This window comes from Salvelinus fontinalis, chromosome 12 (genome assembly GCF_029448725.1).
Source record: "Salvelinus fontinalis isolate EN_2023a chromosome 12, ASM2944872v1, whole genome shotgun sequence".
Classification (NCBI taxonomy): Eukaryota; Metazoa; Chordata; class Actinopteri; order Salmoniformes; family Salmonidae; genus Salvelinus; species Salvelinus fontinalis.
Genome location: NC_074676.1, coordinates 2,338,727 through 2,365,971, shown reverse-complemented (window position 1 = coordinate 2,365,971; position 27,245 = coordinate 2,338,727). Strand labels below are relative to the sequence as shown.

The 27,245-nt window shown below is 42.7% G+C and overlaps 1 protein-coding gene across 4 annotated transcripts in view; it reads right to left on the bottom strand.

Annotated features, from left to right (window-relative positions):
- The window catches only part of LOC129866615 (activating molecule in BECN1-regulated autophagy protein 1B-like), a 111,078-nt gene extending 84,659 nt beyond the window's left edge, over window positions 1–26,419 (bottom strand). For 2 of the 4 annotated variants that reach the window (XR_008761498.1, XR_008761499.1), the window contains exons 1-13: window positions 26,094–26,419; window positions 16,974–17,201; window positions 14,746–14,804; window positions 14,411–14,594; window positions 13,853–14,025; window positions 13,576–13,642; window positions 11,704–13,412; window positions 11,232–11,318; window positions 10,842–11,027; window positions 8,979–9,160; window positions 8,475–8,585; window positions 7,695–7,883; window positions 6,210–6,364 (exon numbers count right to left, since the gene is read on the bottom strand). Coding sequence is in view for 2 of the 4 variants with exons in the window: in XM_055939371.1 (XP_055795346.1) it covers window positions 6,210–6,364; window positions 7,695–7,883; window positions 8,475–8,585; window positions 8,979–9,160; window positions 10,842–11,027; window positions 11,232–11,318; window positions 11,704–13,412; window positions 13,576–13,642; window positions 13,853–14,025; window positions 14,411–14,594; window positions 14,746–14,804; window positions 16,974–17,108 (3,237 nt within the window). In the remaining 2 variants the exon portion in view is untranslated. The remainder of the gene's footprint in view (window positions 1–6,209; window positions 6,365–7,694; window positions 7,884–8,474; window positions 8,586–8,978; window positions 9,161–10,841; window positions 11,028–11,231; window positions 11,319–11,703; window positions 13,413–13,575; window positions 13,643–13,852; window positions 14,026–14,410; window positions 14,595–14,745; window positions 14,805–16,973; window positions 17,202–26,093) is intronic. The other 2 variants (XM_055939371.1, XM_055939372.1) reach the window with 1 other exon arrangement.
- Window positions 26,420–27,245: the final 826 nt, after the last annotated feature.

Genomic DNA, 27,245 nt, shown 5'->3' with positions numbered 1-27,245 from the left:
TTTTGGGTAATATGTTTTGATTTCTAATACATTGTAAGGTTGCAAGACGCGATTAATGATGATTCGAAAAAAGTATCTTGAAAGGCATGAGCTCTGCTGTACACACTTCATCCGTCTTGCATTCACAATTTGACAAGCACTTGATAATGGATTGAATTTCACGGCGGCATCCTCTTTGTGTGGCCGTAATGCATCCTAAAAAAAATGTATGCCTTTTGCGTCCAGTGGCTGTTGCGCTCTTGGCCAGGGGTGCTGCATTGTGCCCTTCTCACTGAGTGGTGCACGCTCCGAAGCACCTCTCACTCCCATGGCTCTCCATCACGTGATCGAGTCTTTCTCACAGGCTACAAGTGAAGACGGACACATCGGAGACGCAACCGCGCACGTCCTTATCCAATTCCGAGGTGCATATTGAAGTTACTGGAAAACTGTCCACATTTACTTTGTCAGCCAACAAGATGAGTAGGCCTAACAAACAGCAAAAGCACTAGCCTATGTCAATCTACTATCCTCCATAGTTAAGTTAACCTAGTCTATTCTGTGCGAGAAATACATATTCCAAACAGTTGTGGGGTGCAATAGATACACAATTAATACAACCACTAGCATAAATTATTTTTATGCAATGTGGCTGACGCAACAGATCAGAACGTTTAGCTTAAAATGTTGAAAAACGATTAGGCTATTTCTTCACATTATAAGCACAGCAATGCCCACATGGCAGTAGGCTATAAGCGTTAATGTTCCATTAGCGGGAAAATATCATTGTCAAAAGTGACAGCAAATGCAATTATGCATGTAATGCTTTTATTATAAAGGTGCAGTTCTACGATGAAAATGATCTTCCCAAACTTGAAACTCACGCAGAGCTTATGTATGCCAGTTAGGCTCAAAACCCATTGTAAAACAGATGAATGTGCTTCATTTTAATAAGTTATTTTGCCACTTAAGTTGTGATACAAACCTTATCAAAACATATAGGCCTATGGGCTAGGCTACATGAGGTGTGCGACTAAAAAAAGTTTCAAAAGAAAGGTTTCTTATGCTGGGCATCCCTCACAAGTGATAATATATCATTTAGAAGTGATAGGGTAATATTTTCACCCATCAGACTACTATTGATTAATTTTGTCTTTACATATATTATTTAGTTTATGTGAGAAATTTGTTTTAATTTAGCGGGGAAAAAACGTGTAATCTATGCACTTAAATAGCGAATGGAGGACGCTTTTCCTGTGGTTCACTTTGATCCCAGCCAGGTATGCTATACTCCTGTTGTAAAGAGAAGCAATGTGCTTAATATTAGGAAAGTTAAGAAATAAGTATAATAGGCCAAGCCTAATAGAAAGCTGATGGGATCCTCCTCTTTTAGTAGAGGCCATCACTCTGTTTTCTCGCGCAATTGCATAGCCTAGAGAAATGTTGCGCAACATAAGCTAATGGGCTCTCATGAAGTGTTTGATTAGATTTTCAAATACATTTGCATTGATGTCAGAGTGATTAGCATGACAATAGAGTGTTGAGTACCAGGCAGTAAGCAAGTTTGGTAGGCTACTAATGTCCATCAGCAGCATCGGAGCTTGGAAAAGCCTAACTACTGTGACTGAACGGTCACGTGGAACTTGACTGCCTTCATGACTCGTGACCAGCGGTGTGGCGGTAATACGGTCACCGCAATAGCTTTATGTATGACACTACATAGTTGGAACACCTGTATTTGGAGATTTTCGTCCATTCTTTCTTCTCTGCAGATCCTCTCAAGCTCTGTCAGTTTGGATTGGGAGTGTCGCTGCACAGCTATTTTCAGGTCTCTCCAGAAATGTTTGATCGGGATCTGGCTGGGCCACTCAAGGACATTCACAGACTTGTGCCGAAGCCACTCCTGCATTGTCTTGGCTGTGTGCAACAGGTAATTTTCCTGTTGCAATGTGAACCTTCTAGCAGGTTATCATCAAGCATCTCTCTGTACTTTGCTTCATTCATCTTTCCCTCGATCCTGACTTGTCTCCCAGTCCCTGCTGCTGAAAAACATCCCCACAGCATGATGCTGCCACCACCATGCTTCACCGTAGGGATGGTGCCAGGTTTCCTTCAGGCCAAAGAGATCAATGTTGGTTTCATCAGACCAGAGTACCGCTCATGGTCTAAGAGTCCTTTAGGTGCTTTTTGCAAACTCCAAGTGGGCTGTCATGTGCCTTTTACCTCCCTGACCAAGGCCCTTCTCCCCCGATTGCTCAGTTTGGCCGGGCGGCCAGCTCTAGGAAGAGTCTTGGTGGGTCCAAACTTCTTCCATTTATTAATGATGGAGGCCAATGTGTTCTTGGGGACCATCAATGCTGCAGAAATGTTTTGGTACCCTTCCCCAGATCTGTGCCTCAACACAATCCTGTCTCAGAGCTCTGCGGATAATTCCTTCAACCTCATGGCTTGGTTTCTGCTCTGACATGCACTGTCAACTGTGGGACCTTATATAGACAGGTGTGTGCCTTTCCAAATCAAGTCCAAACAATTGAATTTACCATAGGTGGACATCAATCAAGTTGTAGAAACATCACAAGGATGATAAATGGAATCAGGATGCACCTGAGCTCTATTACAAGTCTCATAGCAAAGGGTCTGAATAATTACATAAATAAGTTTCTTTATTTTTAATACATTTGCAAAAATGTCTAAAAAACAGTTTTTGCTTTGTCATTATGGGGTATTGTGTGTAGATTGAATTAAACATTTTCCTCACCAAATTTAGAAAAACTCCAGTTTGAGAAACAGACGCCTCACAAGTCCTCAACTGGCAGCTTCATTAAATAGTACCCACAAAACACCAGTCTCAACGTCAACAGTGAAGAGGCGGCTCCGGGATGCTGGCCATCTAGGCAGAGTTCCTCCCTTGATGTCGTAATGTCTTCTACATTTCTTTAGTTTTTTTCCTGTTTTACAGCTTTGATGCTCTGGAGCCTGGTGTTGTCGCCAAGGCGTGTTCAGACTGTCGGGACCAGGTTTCAGCTGCTGCGCAACGCTGACATCCTTCCTCCCATAGATGGTCTGCCTGTATAAGCACCACCTGGACTGGACACAGCTAGACAAACTTACTTTGAGAAGATCAAGGAGTTTTGCGACGAAGAATGACTCTCTCCTAATACGTTGCTGCCACTATTTTTTTTATTTTATCCTGCTGCTCAGCCACTTTACCCCTTATCGTTGGCATATAACTACCTCATCTGTCACTGATATCGTTATTGATATTGTTCTTGTACATACTGTATATTATTTGATTTATATTGACACTATCTATTACTGATATCGCTACTATGCAAGTAACCATTTGGCTGTACCATTTACACCATCTGTAAAGACCCATCCACTTTGAAAGATGTGGCCAGTTGTGTCAAGTACTTAAGTAAAAATACTTTCAACTACTACTTAAGTATTTTTTGGAGGTATCTGTACTTTACTATTTATATATTTGGCAACTTTTACTTCACTACATTTCAAAATAAAATAATGTACTTTTTACTCCATACATTTTCCCTGACACCCAAAAGTACTCGTTACATTTTGACAGGAAAATTGTCCAATTCACACACTTATCAAGAGAATATCCCTGGTCATCCCTACTGCATCTGATCTGCATCACTAAACACAAATGCTTTGTTCGTAAATTGTTTGAGTGTTGGAGTGTGCCCCTGGCTATCCGTCAATAAAAAATAAAATTGTGCCGTCTGTTTTACTTAATATAAGGAATTTGAAATGATTTATACTTTAACTTTTGATACGTAACTACATTTTAGCAATTCCATTTACTTTTGACACTTAAGTATTTTTAAAACCAAATACGTTGACTTTTACTCAAGTAGTATTTTAGTGGGTGACTTTTATTTTTACTTCAGTCATTTTCTATCTTTACAATGTAGTACTTTTTCCACCAGATGTGGCTGGCAATTATAGCATTTCTTTCACATGACCAATCAATTTAGACAAGTGTGTCTGGGTAAGCGTCATCTAATATTTATAAAATATTTTTTATCTGAACACTTTCTGTTTACCTGGAATTTTCCCTTAATGTAGGCTGCTACTTTTAATCTTTACTATACTACTCACTGTTTAGCACATGACCTCACATGTGAATCCTTAAAGAGATGGGAGGGGCTGGCTTAAGAGGGTGTGAACAATGCTGAATGGGTGTTGACAAAGGAGTGCTCTCCAGTAGGTACCAAAACATTCAAAGGCACTTTTCTCAAAAATGTGTTTACAAGTTTATCAACTTTTAAAGAAGAATTACTTTCCCAGTGTTCCTCAAATGCAGTGTAAGATATACCATTTTGTAGCTCTGAGTCTTTACTTTTATCCAATGTAAAAATGTTGCTAGATAAGACCGATTTGAGCCGGTCGGTCACAAATTAGTAGAATTGATTGAAATAAGCTTTAAACCTAAATTGCCATCCAAAACAGCAATTATCCAAGAAATATGCTTCAAATGTTGACTTCTTACATTGTGAAACATCATGAAAATGGCTGCAAGTGTTTAGATAAGCATGAGATTCCCTTTTTTCATCCTATTTATTGAATATCAGAGAAATTATCGGCCAATACAAATATAAAATTTAAAAGGTCAACATCGGCCAATAATATAAGTGAACCGATATATCGCTCAGGATCTACAGTACCAGTCAAAAGTTTGGACACACGCACTCATTCAAGGGTTTTTCTTAATTTGTACTATTTTCTACATTGCAGAATAATAGTGAAGACATCAAAACTATGAAATAACACATGGAATCATGTAGTATCCCAAAAAGTGTTGAACAAATCAAAATATATTTAATATTTGAGATTCTTCAAAGTAGCCACCCTTTACCTCGATGACAGCTTTACATGCTGACCCAAACCAGACGCGCGCGTGCGCCTGAGTGCGCCATCGCGCGCATGTTGATTTTGTACCCCCACACCAGACACGTTCAGGACACGCAGGTTGAAATATCAAAACAAATTCTGAACCAATTATATTAATTTGGGAACAAGTCGAAAAGCATTAAACATTTATGGCAATTTAGCTAGGTAGCTTGCCGTTGCTAGCTAATTTGTCCTGGGATATAAACGTTGGGTTGTTATTTTACCTGAAATGCACAAGGTCATCTACTCCGACAATTAATCCACAGATAAAACTGTAAACTGAATTCCTTTCTCGTCATTTGTCCTCCTTCCTCCGGCTTCTTTTTTACTTCTTTGAACTTTATATGGCGGTTGGCAACCAACTTTACGGTGCATTACTACAACCGACTGGAGTGTGGACGTCAGTTCATCTTTCAATCACCCACGTGGGCATATGCTCCTAAAAACCAATGAGGAGAAGGGAAAGGCCGGACTTGCAGCGCATTGAGCGTCACAAATAGAACCTTGTATTTTAGCGCCTGGCCACGCAGATGCTCGCTGAGGCGCGTCAGCAGTGTGGGTGCAATGATTGAATAGCACTGCGATGATTGAATAACACCGCGAGCGGTGGTCAGCATGTTTCACACTCGCATTGCCTCGCATTCTCTCAACCACGCATTCTCTCAACCAGCTTCACCTGGAATGCTTTTCCAACAGTCTTGAAGGAGTTCCCACAGATGTTGAGCACTCGTTGGCTGCTTTTCCTTCACTCTGCAATCCAACTCATCCCAAACCATCTCAATTGGATTGAGGTCAGGTGATTGTGGAGGCCAGGTCATCTGATGCAGCACTTGGTTACTGAATGATTCCTTATGTGCTATTTCATAGTTTTGATGTCTTCAATATTATTATACAATGTAGAAAATAGTAAAAATAAAGAAAAACCCTTGAATGAGTAGGTGTGTCCAAACACTTGACTGGTACTGCATATATTTCACGAGCCTTCTTATATCTCCTTCAAAATATGACACTTCACACTGTGTGTGTTTTTTGTCATTCGTGAATGTGTTATTCAATGTGTTTCTATAGTAGTAAAGGCCAAACTCAATATTTCATCACATTTGTATTTTTATTGGACACCTATAGGGGTCCTAAAATGCAAAATCAAATAGCCAAATGATCCATGGTATGACCATCTTAAACCCCCCCTACTTATCCTACTATGTTCTCCCTCATTGTTGACCACCACACCCACCCACTACTGACATAGGTTAACAGCAACATGTAACCAGGGTCATGTTCACTATGGAATACAACAGAAACAAAAAGATCTTTCTCACCCTGATGGAGGTCTCGCCGCCGTGGGGCTGCTGCAGCCGGAACACTTGCGCCACCATGTGGTCAGTGGAGGGATGTAGCAGGATCCTGCGAGATGCTAGGCCCACCATCACGTAGCAGCCCATGGGAGACAGGCTCACCGAGATGGCATTGGGACCTGTGGGAGAAGAAAGACAAACTGACAAGGTTAGGTATGATTCTTCTAGGTTGATATCGTAGTATAGTTTAGGTTCACTAAAAATAATATCCTCTTTAGTGCACTAATTTATTAGATTCAATGATTTATACTCAACAAAAATATAAACGTTACATGTTTCATGAGCTGAAATAAAAGATGTTCCATATGCACAAAAAGCTTATTTCTCCAACATTTTGTGCACAAATTTGTTTACATTTAGTGAGCATTTCTCCTTTGCCAAGATAATCCATCCACCTTACAGGTGTGGCATATAAAGTAGCTGATTCAACGGCGTGATCATTACACAGGTGCACCTTGTGCTGGGGACAATGAAAGGCCACTAAAATGTGCAGTTTTGTCCCACAACACAATGCAACAGATGTCTCGCGTTTTGAGGGAGCGTGCCATTGGCATGCTGACTGCAGGAATGTCCACCAGAACTGTTGTCAGAGAACTGAATGGTCATTTCTCTACCATAAGCCACCTCCAATGTTGTTTTAGAGAATTTGGTAGTATGTCCAACCTGCCTCACAACCACATGTAACCACGCCAGCCCAGGACATACACATCCGGCTTCTTCACCTGCGGGATCATCTGAGACCAGCCACCCAGACAGCTGATGAAACTGAGGAGTATTTATTTCTTTAATAAAGCCCTTTTGTAGGGAAAAACAAATTCTGATTGATTGGGCCTGGCTCCCAAGTGGGTGGGTCACCCATATGGCTGCGCCCCTTCCCAGTCATTCCCAGTCATGTGAAGTCCATAGATTAGGGCCTAATGAATTTATTTACATTGACTGATTTCCTTATATGAACTGTAACTCAGTAAAATCATTGAAATTGTTGCACGTTGCATTTATATTTTTGTTCAGCATAGATTCTCTAGTTCGGTGTCGCAAACCTCTCCTCAAATACCCCCAGACGTTCTACGCATTCGACGTAATTCCAGAACTAGCAAACCTGATTCAACTAATGAGGTGATTAGTTGAACAATGGAATCAAGTCTGCCATCACTGGAATAAGTGGATTGGCCGGGGGTACTTGAAGAAAAGGTGTGGGAAACACTGCTATAGTTCTATCCTGTGGGTCAAGTCCATGACGGCAAGACCTTCTAAATAATATAATACAATAACATCTCATTTAGCAAACTCTTTTATCCAAAGTGACTTTTATCCATGCATGCATACAATATTTACATACAGATGAATTGATCCCAATGGGAACCAACCGGGAATCAAACCCACTATCCTGGCGTTGCAAGTACCACGCTCTACCAATTAATCTACAGAGGACCACGTGATATGACTTACCAAATCTCTTGGTATAGAGCATCTCCCCCAGGTTGTGAGGGGCCAGGGAGTACACGGCCAGGATGCCCTCGTCGGGGAAGCCCCGCTGGCTGCTGGGTATGAACACGGCCAGGAGCTGCCCGTCCGCTGAGATGTCACAACTGGCGTCGTTGTATATCTTACAGTTTGGCACCAGCACATTCACAGAGGCTGGAAGGGGTGGGGAATACACTCAAGCACGCAGGCACACACAGGATGTCAATACTACAGTTTAATTTTGCGCACACACACATGCACACACACTTTGTTATTCTATCTTTGTGGGGACTTAAAATGTATTTCCATTCAAAATCATATTTTACCTAACCCAAACCCTAACCCCTTACCCTAATGCTGACCCTAATTTTAACCTTAACCGTAAACCTAACTGCTATGCTGAAAATTGCTTTTGTCCTCATGGGGACGTGGGAAATGTCCCCACGACGGCGAATTGTCCTGGTTTTACTATTCTTGTGGGGATTTCTGGGCATTTTAGGTCCCCACAAGAATAGAATAACTCCACCACACACACACGCACCCCCCCACACACATGATGTCAATACTACAGTATAATTCTACCAAGGTAAATGCAATCAGGGCAAGAAAACAAGCTGGGGCTTGTTTAGGAGAATGTAACATTACAGAATGTTTAGAGAAGTGCATTGTATGGAACAGATACGACTGCCTGTCAGATAGAATATGGAATCGTGGCATCTTGATTCATTCTATTTCTACCTGCAACGTTCTGAACATTTCACATACCGTTGCTGATCTCAGGCAGGTCAAATTTGGTGAAGTCCCACCACTGCAGCCGGTAGGTGGTGTTGGCTATGTTACTAGCCACCGCCGACTGGCCGTCCCCGATGGAGGCACCTGAGAGACGGGAGAAAAACATTTTTGGTCAGTGGAAAGAGAAGTAGGAACAGGACTGTCTACCATTATTGCAGACAGCAACAATGAACACAATCAAATGGATAACATTTGTGAGCAGTCGACCAGTCAGTTGTTGCACACTTAAACTGTACTACGCTAGCTTGGATATCCTCTTTTACACCTTGCAGAATGGTTCCACCAACTACAAAGGATGGGTAATCAGGCCAGTGAAATACAGCTCAGCTTGGCACAGTACTGGTTTAAGGGTATTACAGTGCATTCGTCTTATAGACCACTATAATAATGATGACATGAGTACAGGACCATTGGATCACTTCAACCCACACGCTCTATAAGCAGAGGGCACTTTAGTGGGAGAATCTTGGTTTTTACCTGCTAAGACCCTGTTGACAGAGGAGTGAGTGGCAAGGCCAGGCTGTCCCCTCTCGTGGAAGATCCCAGCGTAGGGCAGATACTCAGGCAACAGGAAGCGCCGGGGAACGAAGCGCCCCAGCGAAGGAGCAGACATCCTGGCATTGCGCGGTGTTCTGTGCCTCGTCCTGTCGCCGTTATCACTGTTAAACACACCCACAGTTATTGGGAAAACAGAGGCTATTGGGAGACGTGTGGTGAAGCTAAGGGTTCAAAGTAGGATCACTGAACTCTGATTTCAAGACTAGTCCACCTCCCACACCATCGGTTGTGTAGATCCAGCTATATGCCTCAACCAAACTTAATAGAAAAGATAAGCAACGTAAATCTGGACAGTATATGGTTCTTATCTTTTCCAACAAGATGGCCTGGGACATCTACTTAACCCCATTTTATCTCCTGAAAACAACTGGCATACTTTGATTGAAGAGCGTAATATCCCTTTAAAAAAGGTGGAATCCTTATTTTCTACATCCATATTTGCACCTATAAATTCATTATATATATAAATTATATATACATTGACTATTGAAGAATATAACTTATAAATACCTCATGAGCTTAGTTCGATTGTCATACCCCATCAGAACCCAAAATATAAGCGTGTTTTACTCCAATGTTCGTAAACATGAACTCATCCATTGACTTTTTGTCGACATTTAAAACATAGAAAACAGATGCGACAATTGCCTGCTACGGTGCAGTCTTGTGTCGATAAAAACAGCTGGATGTAACGACATTATAACTAAACAATAAAACTTCTGTTTCCATGATCCATTTAGGCAAATTGTGCATTAATAAAATTGGTCGACAGCCTGCCACCGATCTGTCCTTACATCCATATCTCTATCTATGAATTTGAAAGTGGTAACATTTCTCCAGGTCCATCCCTCAGTTATTTACCAAAACAGAGGCGGCGTGACCACTTTGTCATTGTTTAGCTTTAAGGGGCCGGGGCCCGGTTTCCCATCATTAGAAACTTCATAGGAGCATCGTTAAATCTCTGGAGCGGTTTCCCAAAACCATCATTATTAACATTGCACCTGAAAACGCTCGTTATCTAACGCCTGCCTCAGACCAATCGTAGAACAGCTGAGTCCGTCGTTAGATACTGTTTTGCCCTTCCGCGTTACTTTCTACACAGAAGATCTCTGCTAAACATGGAAACACACGGTTCATCCTTCTCTCTGAGACCGCCGATTACTTCGGAACAAAGTTGACTACAAATACAAAGTTGCAATTTCTACCAACAACCAATGTATAAAAAGATCCTTCAAAATGAAAACCGAGATGACAGAATTAAAAGATAAACAGTAGGCCATAGACCTATTTCAATCATATTGAAATACATTTCATGTTCAATCAATTTAGTTACATTATAATACTTGTAGGTTACTGTCTGTAATTTGTCTCAATATAGTTCATGTCTAGCCTAACATGTGTGCAATGATGTGCCAAATCTGTGATTTAGTGAATTATTATCGGGTAAGCCTTAGAATAAGCCTCCTCAATATTTGCGGCCATAGGTGATAATATTTTTCCTGGAGCTGATCCATCGTCAGTATTGTGGAATAATTCTAATGTTAAGGTAAGATTTAAATGGAGAAAGCTGATCCGAGAGCAGCACTCCCTTTCTTTCGACCCTATCAGTATCGACACATGCCTCAATGACGCACTTAGCAAACGTTCTCTCTGCTTGGTGTTTTGGGAAACGCATTTTACATCTTCGGCCGTTGTAGGAAAGATGCATCGTTAAAACACATTTAAGACTAAGTTCCATCACTATCGGGCAACCGGACCCAGGATGGGTTGCCGCCAACTCACTCTAGCTCCTCAAAGTCCACGTCGCTGTTCTCAATGGCGGCCGAGGGGTTGCCGGCAGGGCTGTCCGACGAGGAGGAGAGTGTCCTCAGCCGGTTCTGCTGGTAGCGCAGCGAGCGCTGGCGAATACTATCCCGCCTTGACAGGTACTGGATCATCCTCTGGGCATAGTACGCAGCCGGGGACAACCTACCGAAAAAATAACCATAGATAGAAGGGTTTAATGGGGGATTACAGCTGTAGGGTTCATAGTAGGCTTGCAAAATTCCAGAAACTTCACCCAAAATTTCAGTTTGTTAACACACCTGGAAACCTAAGGATCTTTTCAACCTTACTCAATGGGTTTTATCCTATCAAAGATGATACCATTTTAATAGGGGTTAAGATTGGTACCTGGCGGGGTCTGGGTAGATAGGGTGTTCTCGGGATCCTCCCATGTCGTAGCGGGAGAGAGAGAGGAGGGAGGACTCCAACAGCCTTCTGTGAACAAACCCACCAAACAATGGATCAGCAAATCATCTCCTCTGCAAAGGGAGTCTATTTGTTTTATACAAATCCAACTATTTGGACAATATAAGTCTATCACGGAAATACTGCATAAAGCAGACCAGTAGTCACTTGCTGTAATGTTATCATGCCACAGTGGATCACTAGATAAAGTGAGACAAGTGGTGTTCAGTAGATACCAAACTGAAGAAAACAGTCCGAAACAGAGTGGTACTATCTGAGCTCATTCAATAAGAAATGCTCATTTTCATTTTCCGTTTCAAAATATTTTGCTGCGGTGTGACCTACTAAACAGGACACTGGGCTGAGCAAAAAAACAACACCGCAGAGACTACCAAGGCCTTTCTCATTACTCTACCTTCTCAGAGAATCCTCATCCGGGTTATCCACAGGCATTTCCTGGCTTAAGGCCTCTGGTGGTGCATCGGCAGAGCGGCTGGAGGTGGCCTGGCGATAGACGCGCTCCCACTGGCCTGTCTCCTGGTTGAACACCAGGCCCACTGTCTGCTCCCCGGGCTGGGCAGAGGACGACGCAATGGTGGGGAAGGGCATGGCCGCAACGTGAGGGCCTGGGGAGGGCTGTAGCTCGCTGGGCTCAGGGGGTTGGACTACCCTCCTCTCCCTCTCTTGGGGATGGGGGTGTGGATCCCGGCTCCGTGATGATGCATGGGGCTCCTCATAGGCAGGGCTGGGGGGCTGCCGCCAGGGAGAGCTGGAGCCCTCCTGAGTGGAGACAGCGGAGGTAGAGGAGGCTGGGCTGGTGCGCTCCCAGCGTTGGGAGTCGTGGTTGAAGGTGAGCAGGTTGTGGCAGGCCCGGCAGCGGTTCAGGTGGCCTCGGGAGGAGTGGGCGGCGCTAGAGAAGGGAGGGGGGTTGTTCTCAGTAGGGGCAGGTGGGGGTGGCTGGGGCTGGTAGTGGGAGGACACGGAGGGCCCGGGTCTCTCTGGGTCTATGTTGTTGTTGAGCAGCTCCTGCATCTGCTCCTGGCCGCCCTCCCCTCCCCCGACATCCACGCTGGCGGCCCCCAGCGGTAACTCCAGGTCCTGCATGCGGTCGAACTCCATGAAGTAGCGGCTAAGATTGCACTGGAGCACATTGCGGAACGAGGCCGGGTTGCTGCGCGTGCCATCCCAGAAAGGGTGGTGCCCACTGCTGGAGCCCACCCCTCCTCCTCCACCACCACTTCCTCCTCTCTGATTGGCCACAGGGCTGGAGCCAAGTTCGGCGCCCGGCTGCGGGGGGAAGCCTCGTCCCTCGGTGGCGGAGGTGTAGACGGGGGACTGGGAGGAGCCGTCTTGCTGCCGCAGCACTGACAGCAGGCTGACAGAGGACGAGCTGGTCCGAGGGGGCAGCATCCCACCCCCAACACCACCCATACCCCCTCCACTGCTCCCCCCACTTCCGACCCCGCTCTCTGAGCTTCTCATGTTTAGCAGGCTGCGTGTCCAGTCAGGTCCGGGCAGAGGGCGGGATGGGGGTTGGTGTTGGTGGATGGTGGGCGGGGGCAACAGCTGCTGGCTCAGGGGCTGGCTGGCCACGTGGCTGGTAGGCACGGCGCGGTGCAGGGAGCTGCCGGCACTGTAGTAGACTGTGGTGAAGGCCGAGGGCCGCTGCTGGGCTCCAGTGGGCTCTGAAGGCTGCCGGGGCTCCGTACGGGCCGAAAAGGTGGAGGCGTGGGGGGCTGGCTGAGAGGCCACCTGGGGAAGCTCGGGGTGGACAACAGGCCTGGAGGTGGAGGGACTCTCCCCCAGAGAGGGGCTGCGGTTGGCCATGCAGCGGCTGCAGAGGCACACCATGCCCAGGTGCTGGGTGCAGCCTGGGTAGGGCAGTCCACGGTCCTGCGAGGCTGGGTACTGGCCCAAAGGCATACTGGGGGGCTCGCCGCTGCCCTCCCCGCCAGGGCGGGACACATCACCCCCAGCCTGCGCACCGGACGAGCGCGATGACAGGATGTGCAGGAAGTTGTGGAGGATTGGCGTGCGGCGTACAGGCTGGGAGGGCAGGAAGGAGCGCTGGCGGAAGTGGGGCATCTCCACACTGTCCATGGGGACCTCGGAGTCATCATCATTCTACAGAACATATTAGGGTACAGTCATGTTGAATGTTTAAGGGTATTAGGGTACAGCCATGTTTTTAAGGCTTTGAGAAGATTCTTTCATTTCTAGACAGAAAACAATGTGCCTTATTCCCAACTCAGCATAACGTTCGGGCACTAAGCGACGAATGACTCACCTGCTGGTTGGAGGGGTTCACAATAGCCGTCAGAAGATTGTGCCCCAAAGGATCAAACCTCACCAACCTGACAGAGATGGAGCTGAGATTTTCATAAACTCAAAGATATCCTAATCATAGCAAACCATACAACATGTTCACTACACTGGGGGTTGTTGCATGTGAATGGAACATAAATGTTAAGACATTTTGTACATGTTTAAAATCCATCTTCCGAAATATGTGTCACACAGAATGAAATAGAACACAATATAATTGTGCCTAAATGGTGTCCGACCTGACTCTTTCAGTCTCGCTGCCGGTTTTCACCACGGCGAAGGGCTCGGGCCGACTCCAGTCCCAGAAGTGTAGCTCATTGTTGGTGGCGATGAGGAGGAGCTGGGCGGTGGGGTGAAAGGTAAGCGAGGCAATGGCAACGTTGCTCTCTGTGAACCAGCTCTCACTGCCACCCTGCAGAAACAAACACAAGAAGGGGGTTTAATAGAGAAAGAAACAAGAACGGTACGGCAATACTGGATAGAAAACATTTGCCTGATGTTTACGGAATGCGGACTGCTGTGATCAGGGTTTATCAACTAGGCAACCAATAGCAACACATTGAAGATGGAAAAGTTTCCTTATGACGCCTGGAGCCGCAACAAACCAGTCGGACAAAGGCGAGTTCCCTGGGGTACACCTCAACATTTACTTATGTCGAGACTGTGCTGTGTATGGGAGTCTTACAAACTAACATAACAATAAAATATACCAATACAACTTAGCAAGCGGGGACCTGAAACTTGTCCTATTCATCTTAATAGGGGTCTGTCTGTGTTTTAGAAAAGGCACCACTTACATGCAGGTCCCAGATGCGGACCTCTCCGTCAAGGCACCCGGAGGCCACCAGGCCAGGGATGGTGGGGTGAAAGGTCACACACCAGGGTGTGCGGCGGTGGCCCACCAGCGAATGCAGGCACTTTCCAGTCTTCACCTCCGTGATGTAGATGTTGTGGTTGACGTGAGTGGAAGCCATGAGGGTCCTATCAGAGTAGATAGAAGAGGGGGAGAGAGAAAACAGGTGCACGGAGTGAATGGTACTGCTGCTGTTATAATGTTAATGTTAAAGGAAGCCCTGCCTCTCAAATGCTCTCATGAATCGAATCATGCGGCTAGGTCAGTTGAGTTCCTTACCGGTCTGGGCTGAAGGCCAACAGGAACGTGGAGCGAGGGCTATCTGGCAGCTCTACTTTCTGTGTGAGGCAACAAACATCACTTAACGCCAGAGCCTTACACGGAGGTAGCACATTGATTATTAAAAGCACAAAATGACAAACACAGAATAGACAGGTTTTTTAAACTTATGACTTGATTCAAGTCGAATTGTGATGCATTAACTTCAAATTATTAGGGATTTTGAAGAACAGCTCCCAAAAAGACTGAAGATCATAAAGATAAGCACAGGGCATTGTTTCCATGGTGACGAGTTACATCAATGGTATACTGCACTCCAGATCAAAACGCCTACTGCAGCAAGTGGGCAGCGAGAGATGGATCGCCTATTACTATTCCATATCTGTTGCAACTAGGGCTGGGCGGTATACCGTATTTTATGATATACCGGTATTGATGCAGGGACCGGTTTGGGTTTTTCTGTACCGTTATTTGAATGTTTGGTTAGTTAAATGTGATATGCCATGTGTAATGTCCATTTTTATAGTTTACTTCGCTACTTGAGTCGTCTCTCTCCGCTCTTTCTCTCCGTGCCACTTTCCACACAGACCTAGCCACGCCCCCTGTCACTCAAGGGGCGCATTTGATGTTCCTCAACCACGAGACACTTGCGTTCAGTCTGCATGGGCAACGCAGCACATGCAACAACGTTGATGAATGACAACAATGCTGTTTTCACTTTGCTTCTTAATATAACTCTACTAGTGTTCTAGAATGACTCTATTGGTTTGTGTTTCTTACATCAGCAAACAGCTAGTTTGTAATTTCTTAGCAAGTTGCCCTGAATCTTGTGAGACGCTAATTGTTAGATGCTAATGCTAATAGCTAGCTAGCTAATACAGCCTGATTAACACCAGTGATGGTGTAGACCTAAATCAGCATGTTGTTTGTGCAACAGTATCTTGAGTCAAAGAGGAATATGCAAAGCAAGAATATGTTAGCTACATAAGTAGCTAAGAGAAAACATAGCCAAAGCTTATAGGGTCCCCTAGGAAACACTTATCAACACTTTGTTCCTACCCTGTCACAATAACTCCTCCCTGGCATTTTTTTTTGTTGTCATCTCAAACAACACTGTATTCAAAGTGACCACTATTATTTTCTAAATATAGAATTAGAATAGTCATTCTATTTCCATTATTCCAACAGTTTTGCTCTAATCCGCAAGTCAAATCACAATTGCAACATTTGGTTAAAAATAAGTCCTAGATTATTTGCTCATATCGTGCAGCCTTACGTGGCAGTGTGGAAATGATCTGAAATGAGCAGTTGTGTAAAGTACTTAAGTAGTACTTGAAAGTAATTTTACTTAAGTAATTGTTTTTGGTATCTGTACTTTAATATTTTTGACAACTTTTACTTCACTACATTCCTAAAGAAAATACTGTACCTTTTACTCCATACACCTAAAAGTACTCTTTACATTTTGAATGCTTAGCAGGACAGGAAATTGCTCCAATTCGCGCACTTGTCAAGAGAACATCCCTGATCATCTACTGCCTCTGATCTGGAGGACTCACTAAACACAAATGCTTTGTTTGTAAATTATGTCTGAGTGTTGGAGTGTGCCCCTGGCTATCCGTAAATTTAAAAAACAAGAAAATGGTGCCACCTGGTTTGCTTAATATAAGGAATTTGAAATTATTTATATTTTTACTTTTGATACTTAAGTACATTTTACCAATTACATTTACTTTTGATACTTAAGTATATTTAAAACCAAATACTTTCAGACTTTTACTCAAGTAGTATTTTACTGGGTGACTTTCACTTTTACTTGAGTAATTTTATATTCACGTATCTTTACTTTTACTCAAGTATGACAATTGGGTACTTTTTCCACCACTGTAATTGAGTGCAGGAAAGGCAGAAATGATAAAAGTGCTGAAATTTGTTTTGGTTGAAGTTGAATTGAACAGTATAAAACAATCAGAATGGAGAAAGACTCATTGAAATCACTTAGAATGTGTGTTTTGCCACCCTAGGATCACTCACTACTCATAAAGCAAATGTAGAACTTTTATTATTTAAAAACAAAAAAATTCCATCATACCATCCAATTAAAAAATATATATATATATGTAAATACTGTGATATAATATTTTGGCCATATCGCCCAGCCCTAGTTGACACCAAAGCAGTTTTGACTAATCTCTTCAATGGGATAGTGGGTCGTCTTTAGCTGTTACCTGACTCTGCCATTTCATCCAGCGGACCTTCTCCTCCACCATCTGCTGCAGGAGGCGCTGGGAGCCAAAGGCCTGCGAGCCGCGCTCCCGGGTGGACAGGATCCGCACAGAGTTCCTTTGATGACGAGAGGCCATGGTTCTCCTCCTGTACAGGCCGGGGCCACACCACTGCTCTCTGCCTGCTCTAGGGAGAGTCACTTCTGCTGCTGCTAGCTCGCCATGCAGAGGCTGCGGAGGGAAGAGAGGGCCAAGAAGGAGATCGTAGTTAGTTGTTGCGGTGGGGTAGGCATAGGTTTTGCACAGGGAAAGGGAAGGGGAAAAAGAGGGTTGCCTAGTAGTTGACTTTATTGAAGTAACAGAGAATGAGAGTTTGACAGAGGACCACATTGTAGATCATGAGGGTGTGTGCTGTGTGATGTGAGGGGGCAGTTCTAGGCCTGAACTTTATTTGTAGCATGACTGGCGAAGATAGCCGATTATGTAAACTGACAGCTAGAGGCAGCATTCCCCAATGAGTGCTATGGAACTATTTAGGAGATCAGTACTAAGATATTCTGTGTCCTTAAATAAAAACATGCAAGTTTGCAGCTCTCTGGCTAGCATACACATGCAGCCAAAGCTAAAACCTCACATCTGGAAGGTTGCCTACACAGTGCGCTGTTTTAGAATTTTGTCATATTTTGGTTCCAAATTGGCAAAACAGTACCGCTTTAGCACTCCCTTAACCCATAAGAGTCTAAGCCCCGTCTAAGCCGGGGGATGGGGTGCTACTAAGCTATATGGAAATGTTTTAGGAATGTCACAGCAAGGATAATCTTGCTTTTTGAATTTTAAGACTTTTTGAAGTATCAAAAAAACATGAAAGAATATTTGATGAATAATTATTTGGGCCTTACCGCTGTTTGCCCATTCAAACAAATTGAATAACATAATCACTACATGGAACAACATAGTCCCAAAATAAAAATACAAAGGAAGTTTGTTCTGAAGTGTTTATCCTATATCTGAAAGATACAGTTGAAGTCGGAAGTTTACAAGTTTACACAGGTTTGAGTCATTAAAATTCGTTTTTCAACCACTCCACAAATTTCTTGTGAACAAACTATAGTTTTGGCAAGTCGGTTAGAACATCTACTTTGTGCATGACACAAATCATTTTTACAAACATTTGTAAACTTATAATTCACTGTATCACAATTCCAGTGGGTCAGAAGTTTACATACACCAAGTTGACTGTGCCTTTAAACAGCTTGGAAAATTCCAGAAAATTATGTCATGGCTTTAGAAGCTTCTGATAGCCTAAGTGACATAATTTGAGTCAATTGGAGGTGAACCTGTGGATGTATTTCAAGGCCTACCTTCTACCGTGCCTCTTTGCTTGACATCAAGGGAAAATCAAAAGAAATCAGCCAAGACCTGAAAAAAAACAATTGTAGACCACCACAAGTCTGGTTCATCCAAGGGAGCAACTGTACAAACAATAGTACGCAAGTATAAACACCGTGGGACCACGCAGTCGTCATACCGCTCAGGAAGGAGACGTGTTCTGTCTCCTAGAGATGAACGTACTTTGGTGCGAAAAGTGCAAATCAATCCCAGCACAACAACAAAGGACCTTGTGAAGATGCTGGAGGAAACAGGGACAAAAGTATCTATATCCACAGTAAAACAAGTCCTATATCGACATAACCTGAAAGGCCGCTCAGCAAGGAAGAAGCCACTGCTCCAAAACCGCCATAAAAAAGCCAGACTACAGTTTGCAACTGCACAAGGGGACAAAGATCGTACTTTTTGGAGAAATGTCCTTCTGGTCTGATGAAACAAAAATCTAACTATTTGGCCATAATGACCATCGTTATGTTTGGAGGAAAAAGGGGGAGGCTTGCAATCTGAAGAACACCATCCCAACCGTGAAGCACGGGGGTGGCAGCATCATGTTGTGGGGGTACTTTGCTGCAGGAAGGACTGGTGCACTTCACAAAATACATGGCATCATGAGAGAGGAAAATTATGTGGATATATTGAAGTAACATCTCAAGACATCAGTCAGGAAGTTAAAGCTTGGTCGCAAATGGGTCTTCCAAAAGGACAATGACCCCAAGCATACTTCCAAAGTTGTGGCAAAACGGCTTAAGGACAACAAAGTCAAGGTATTGGAGTGGCCATCACAAAACCCTGACCTCAATCCTATAGAAAATGTGTGGGCAGAACTGAAAAGGCGTGTGCGAGCAAGGTGGCCTACTAACCTGACTCAGTTACACCAGCTTTGTCAGAAGGAATGGGCCAAAATTCACCCAACTTATTGTGGGAAGCTGGTGGAAGGCTACCCAAAACATTTTACCCAAGTTAAACAATTTAAAGGCAATGCTACCAAGTACTAATTGAGTGTATGTAAACTTATGACCCACTGGGAATGTGGTGAAAGAAATAAAAGCTCATTCTCTCTACTATTATTCTGACATTTCACATACTTAAAATAAAGTGGTGATCCTAACTGACCTAATACAGGGAATTTTTACTTGGATTAAATGTCAGGAATTGTGAAAAACTGAGTTTAAATGTATTTGGCTAAGGTGTATGTAAACTTCCGACTTCAACTGTATAAGAAAGTTTTATTTTTATTTATTTTTTATACATGTTTTTAACACCTTATTTTGGGCACTAAACAGTCTCCATATATACCTCCATTAATTTTGTTCAACTGGTACCGAGGGACCTTCAGGCGAGTCTTGTGAGGCCCGTGGGCGTCCTAGAGCAAAACATGTACGTATTCGGGAGAGTCTCACCTTGACACGGAGGGGTCATATTAGGGTGTAGCCCAAAATGTTCGGACGCTACAGACAGAAGTTGGCAGATCGGCTGTACAAACTTCAGACGAGTCCCGAGACGCTTGTGGGGTCATGGAGCAAAACGGAGAACACCACTGTGTTTGTGACAGTCAATCTTTCCATAGAAGGGTCATAGTTTTGTAGGCCAAACTATTCGGACGCTAAAGACGATTTTGTGAGAAGACCGATTTTCGGGATGTCTCATGGTCTGACAAACACCACTCTAGCTCTGTCACCGCAAATGCAGAAGTGTTACATAGGCGGACGCAGTGGATTTAGACACATCCAATGCCACAAAAAAAAAACAGATCTCTCTAGCTTAAAATGAAGGATTTTTAAGGAATATTTTATTATTATGCTAATTAGATTTCCGGGTGGGCGTGGACATTGACCTTAGGGTCGAAACCCCAAGGCATTTTTATCAAGATGATACAAATATTTACAAGCTGATACTAAACACTTAGTCTATATGTCCGTATTCAAGGAATGCTGATATTTAATCTCTACTGACACCGACTAAACATAGGCCTGGTGCCTAGGTACATGTCGTTATTAAATAGACAACTGCGGGTTTTCAAGGAAAATGTCTGCTCTCAAGCTGTCAAATAGTTCATGGTTGTCGAGAAAACAGGTGAAATACTACCTTTCAAATCACATAAGAATGATCATTCTGACTGCTGAAATGCTCAACTAACAAACAAAATATTAAACCACTGTAAACGTCTAAACAAGCACCTACAGTATATTTTCAAAATAGTGGCCGACTACCTTGGGAGGTCAGCTTTAGCTTACATTGTTAACCATGTAGCTAGGCTAACTTCAAATAAGAAGTATTGGGTAAAATGACGAATATATCTAGCTTATTAACAACAAACAAGAAATTAGCTAGCTAGCTATCTAGCAAATATGTAAGAAAACAGCATGGTACCGCCGTAAATTTTGTATTCAATTTGGATATTGGTTTGATATTCAGAGTTTTCTCTCAATACCTCTTCGATAGAAGATCTTAGCTAGGATGAATAGAGTGATACATGTATAATCTGATGACAGAGATCAACGCAGCTACAGCGTTTTTTTCACACCATTCCATTCAGTCTTAAAAAAGTGACTTTACATTGGTTTCAATGGGGGAATATTATGCACCCATGGCTAAGGGCCTGTCTTAACCTGGCATTTACTGAAAACCTACATTTTGTCTCAATTAAATGATCTAGAGATCTTAAACCAAGGTTATATTTTTCTCACAACAATTATATTTAGAAATGTTATCTAGTTTATTTTTAATTACTTTTATGTAAAATACAAGGTCAAACAGACCTGTGATCTTTCTCACTCGCACGCAACCTACTGTGTAGCCTACTTGCATGTACTTGAGAGCTAAAATCACTTGTAGCAAAGTCACTTTGTTGATTTTGTTATCAACTGACCATATGTTTGTGGATTTTGATGTGTGCTTGGGGTTATTTTCTTGCTGGAAGACCCCCTTGTGACCAAGTTTCAGCCTTCTGGCAGATGATTCCAGGTTTTTGGCTAAAATGTCCATATACTTGGTAAAGTTCATGATGACCAGTACCAGTGGAAGCAAAATAGCCCCATAACATCAAAGATCCACCCCTATATTTTACAGTAGGTGGTTGCTGGAGTTTCGAAAACAGGGGTGCTGTTTACTTTGACATGTTTTTGTATTACTTGTTAAACAATATCTTTGTCTATCCAATTGTGTTACTATAAAACAATATACACTGAACAAAAATATAAATGCAACATGTAAAGTGCTGGTTCCATATTTTATGAGCTAAAGTAAAAGATTGCAGAGATTTTTCATACGCACAAAAAGCTTATATCTCTCAAAATGTTGTGCAAAAGTTTGTTTACATCCTTTGTCAAGATAATACATCCACCTGACAGGTGTGGCATATCAAGAAGCTGATTAAACAGCATGATCATTACACAGGTGCATCTTGTGCTGGGGAAAAATAAAAGGCCACTAAAATGTGCAGTTTTGTCACGCAACACAATGCCACAGATGTCTCATGTTGAGGGGGCATGCAATTGACATGCTGACTGCAGTAATTTACACCAGAGATGTTTCCAAAGAATTGAATGTAAATTTCTCTACCATAAGCCACCTCAAACTTCTTTTTAGAGAATTTGGCAGTACGTCCAACCGGCCTCACAACCGCAGACCACGCCAACCCAGGACATCTACATCCGGCTTCTTCACCTGTGGGATCGTCAGAGGGAGGGAGTATTTCTGTCTGTAATAAATCCCTTTTTTGGCTGGGCTTGGCTCCCAAGTGGGTGGGCCTATGCTCTCCCAGGCCCACCCATGGCTTCACCCCTGCCCAGTCATGTGAAATCCATAGATTAGGGCCTAATGAATTTATTTCAATTGACCGATTTCTTTACATTAACTGTAACTCAGCAAAATCTTGAAATTGTTGCGTCTATGTTTTTGTTTAGTATAACGTCACCAATTTCTTTTAACATACAATATAGTTCCGTATTTAAATTATTAATGTTATAGTATTTTTTGCTAATTTTTATCAAGGGTGGCAAAAATTTGAGGTGACTACATGATAAATATGTACAATATTTGAAAGTATTTTCAGTGTTGGATTTCAAAACCATCTGGATATTAACTATAGAAAATAACATCTGCATGTGCATTAGTAACCAAAACACTAATATGAAAAATATTTCTGGCGAATCAAACGGGAGGATAAAAAATATATAAAAAAACATGTACTTTGATAGAGATCAAGTTGATCTGTAGCTTATATGGATCGTGAGCTATTGAATATTAGACTCATCACAGGATATATTCATCCAAAATCACTTAAATAAAAAATTGCATTTCTAATGGGAAGGTCAGTGACCCAACATCAAGTGGTTTTAGGTGTATGTCAATTGTACTGGAAGCTATTTAAAATTTGATCAGTACGTGAATTAACCCTTTACACTTGTACCCATAAAGGGGTTGAAAATGGCACTGATAAGCACCTATAATGCAACGCAATGGCTATACAGTAACATTAACGTCAGAGCTCAGGCTTCACAGCGCTGTATGGGTTTTGACTGACAGCCGTTCCAAACTTAAGCACTGCACGAGACATGAAGTTGCCCACATCCATCCCGCAAATTGGGCACATTTTGCAAATGTTTTGTTGTCTAAGTGAGGGAAATACTGTAAATGAAGAGGACTCTATGTATTTTGAAAGATGAGATGTTGAGGATTATAATAAATACCGCTTTGATGTCATACCAGCAAGCCAAACACCTGGGAACCCAAATGTCCACTTCACATTCCAATATCATAAAACATGTCATACACGGTGTGAACATTTATGATCACTATGTTTGATGATTCGTAACAAGATGACATGGCGTCATACCCTGAGTTGTTCTGAACAGAACGAGCCTGTTTATCTATTGTTAAGAAAATTTGTAGCGGAACACGCTCCTGAACGCATTCATGACTCCTTTCTACACGCACCAAAGTTACAATCTGTTTCTCTGAATTGCCTTGTGAAAGCCCAATACTAAGATCATATTCTAGCATTTAGATAGTCATGTTGGCAATAGAACAAGATTTCAAATGATGCCCACCTGACCCAGATTGTGATTTATAATAGGCCGTTGGATTACGTTAACAACAACAGTAATTGTGTGATTGCGGGGATGCAGGTTTGTGTTCCAAACAAAACTACAAGTGTGCTTGCTCTAGTTCCTCAGTGGCACAGCTAGGAGAGCAAAAAAAGAATTCAAATTACAAATAAAAGCACCTTATAGTTGAGGACTCTTCTTTGAGTCATAAAAGTGCATTGAAATTAATTAGGAACTGGGCACACTTGGTGTGTGGCCACTTGGAGACACCAGTTAGTCCTCTCACTCAAACCCTTGTCATTTTTTTGTCTTATGTTGCACCTACCCCAAATTTTCCAGGAATAGTCTTGAATGATCTACTGAAAAGTGTATGTTCCAGATGCGTAGGAGTCAAAATAAGAATACTGGAAGAAAGAGAGACCCACACACTGTCTAAAAAAATAATAGATCCAAAATTGAGGCTTGAATGCAAAATAAGGATGTTCATTGAAACATGGTACCCCAAAAAATGTATCATAGTGCAAGAAGGTGCATAAATAAAAAGTGAAAACAATGTGTTTTTTTGGGCACCATGTTTCAATGAACATCCTTATTTTGCATTCAAGCCTCAATTTTGGATATATTCCTTTTTTCGACAGTGTGTGGGTCTCTATTTCTTCCAGAGATATTCGTATCATGTATCATTGTATCCAGAGAAATTATTGTTACTTCACATTGTGGTTTTACATCTCTAGTTCACCTTGATAGGAAGCTTTTGAACAGTATCCTTGTAAATGGTTCAAATATATCACCCTTAGTAGTTAGCGGTAACTAATAAAAATGCTGGGCCCTTCAGCGACTGGGGGCCCTATGTAGTGTGTATAATCTTCATATAGGGCTAAATTCGCCAATTTGGGTTGGGGCCCAAATTGGCGAATTTGTTGGAAGTATCCAAGATAGTGGAGAGAAGTGGAAATAAAGGCGGTCAGGAGGATTGGGTTGGCCTTGATTTTTTGTGTTTCTGCTGAACAGAAGAAGCTTGTTTTGGAATCTCGGGCGAATGGATGACTGTGCTGTGTCATGCTTTGAGCTACGGAGAAGAGCACCTGTCAAGGCATTCATTTCCGGTGTCTTGGAGGAAGTAGGCATCAAAGTGCTGAAGAGTATTCATGGAGCGGTTGATGCATGTAGGATACATTTTTGAGTTGATGGCAAGAAAGAAAAGAGTTTGTCTATTCTTGTGTTTTTTTGGGGAGTCCCTCCCGACCCGAGTTAACCTGGTAAGAACTTTTATTTCCAGGCCTTTGCAGTGTAAATGGTGTATTGTAGAATGTTTGGACATGTACAAAATGTCTGCAGGTGGAAGGTGTGGAAAAGAAGGTCATGGTGAATGTAATGAAGAAACTGTGTTAAGTGTTGCAACTGTGGTGGAAATCTTCAGAGTGCCTGTCGAGGTCGAAAGAGAATGAAGTTGACAAAGTCAGAGCCGTCCTGAGCATTTCATATGCAAAGGTGATCAAAATGGTTGAGGGAATGAATGATTCTTCTGAGGACTCCATGGAGTTGGATAGGCATTCGCTGCAGAGTTGGCCTCCCACCAGCAGGAGCCAGAGATATTACGTGGAATTTGTGATTTTTATGGCAATGGTGATCAACGGCATGGCTAAAGTGGAGGGAAGATTTACATTATCGTGGATGTGGCCGAGCGGTTCCTGGGACTAATGGATTTCTCAAGGAAGGAGTTATCAATGCTGTCGCAAGCAGTGTTACCCTCTCATGCCCAAGAGCCTGGGGAGGGAGCTATTGAAGAAATGGGAAACACACTTTTTTACAAAACTGTCTGGATTACACCCCAAATCACTGTATGGAGTTTGTTTGTTTTACCCTTGGACAGTTGGTGGCGGTAATGCACCACAAACATTGGATGCCAACTTTTGTTTAAACCCCACTGAAGAGAAATGTGATTGCAACAACAAACAAAAAGTGCTTACACGCAATCACCGGTATTGCACTTTTACGATGGTCCCTAACCAACGGGAGCGCCAGAAAGCAGCATATGTCATCCTTGCTGGCTCGGAAAGAGTGGGACCATCGGTAAAAAAATATATACAAATAAACTCTCTACCGTCATCCTAGGACCTTCCGTCAGAGAGGTATTGACGACCGTACTCCAAATATCGAAAGTAAAAACCGCTGCGGTCAGCTTGCTAATATTAGCTAACTCAAGACATGGTTATGAAACAACTAGGGCTAACCAACGAGCTAGAAAATGGTCAGCTAATCAACCAGGTAGTCAAAAACAAATGTAGCAAGCAAATATTAACTAGATAGAAAACTCAACTACGTGTCATATTCGGTGGACAAACACACAACCAATCCTTTCAAAACGATAGCTAGTAACCAGAAGCCCAGCGAATTGCAAATGTTTTTTTTCATAGCTTCCGTTAGCTAATTTGTCAGACTCTGCGTGTGTGGCTACCCAGGAAAAACGGCATACTACCAATGTTAACCCGCTAAACTTGGTAAATAGCCAATACAAAAAAAGCTGCTAGTTAGCTACCTAGCTAAAGTTAGCTAGGAGGGGTAGCTAGCAATCCTAAGTGCCAGTCCCGGATATTAGCATAACTACCTAGCTATACAAGCATTTTAACATATATATGAGACTTAACAAACAATCTGCTAAAAGTCTACAGAGGCCATGGCCTACCTTTATTTATTGTATTTCTGTTGAAATTTGTCATCGTAGGCGGACCAACTAAAGCTAGCTGAGACTAGCTAGCTGATTCGCTAGCAAGCAAAAATGTACGGGGAGTACTGGCTACACTTCGCTTTGACACATTCATGCATTTACCAATATGATTGACAAATAACAATCTTATTATACTTGCGATTGATTACATTCATATCCTCTGGAAAAGCTATTTCAACATAATTTCTTGCATGGCGCTAATTCGTTGTGCTAGCTATCCGTCTACTGTTTCCCAGTTTAGGAAACAGACAGTCACATGAGCAGAGCCCAGATCGCAAAGAGCACAGAGTGAATCGATGCGCTAAAACATGAATGAGAATATTATTTGCCGGTACCTCTATTTATTTCATAATTTTTACTAAAAGGACTTGTTTTGCAGTCATTTATCTAACATCCTAATGAAAAGAAACCAACTATTTTATTTGTACTATTATTTATATAAATGACATTTGAAATACATTTATTTTGCTGAGGAGGAGTCCCCCTTTCTGCCCAATGAGGTCATTTCTGGAGACTATAAGCACCGCTTTTGGCTCAAGAACACTCCCAGAGGCAAAACTTCTTTATAGACACACAATCCATTTTTATTATCAAAAGATAAGAGACAATGTAAAAGACAGCTCAAACAGAGACATGACTGAAATACATTTAATGTACAGTATATACATATGAGATGAGTAATGTAGGGTATGTAAACATTATATAAAGTGGCATTGTTTAAAGTGGCTAGTGATACATTTATTACATCAGTTTTTCCATTATTAATATGGCTAGAGTTGAGTCAGTATGTTGGCAGCAGCCACTCAATGTTAGTGATGGCTGTTTAACAGTCTGATGGCCTTGAGATAGAGGCTGTTTTTCAGTCTCTCAGTCCCCGCTTTGATGTACCTGTACTGACCTCGCCTTCTGGATGATAGCGGGGTGAACAGGCAGTGGCTCGGGTGGTTGTTGTCCTTGATGATCTTTTTGGCCTTCCTGTGACATCGGGTGGTGTAGGTGTCCTGGAGGACAGGTAGTTTGCCCCCGGTGATGCGTTGTGCAGATCTCACTACCCTCTGGAGAGCCTTACGGTTGTGGGAGATACAGCCTGACAGGATGCTCTCGATTGTG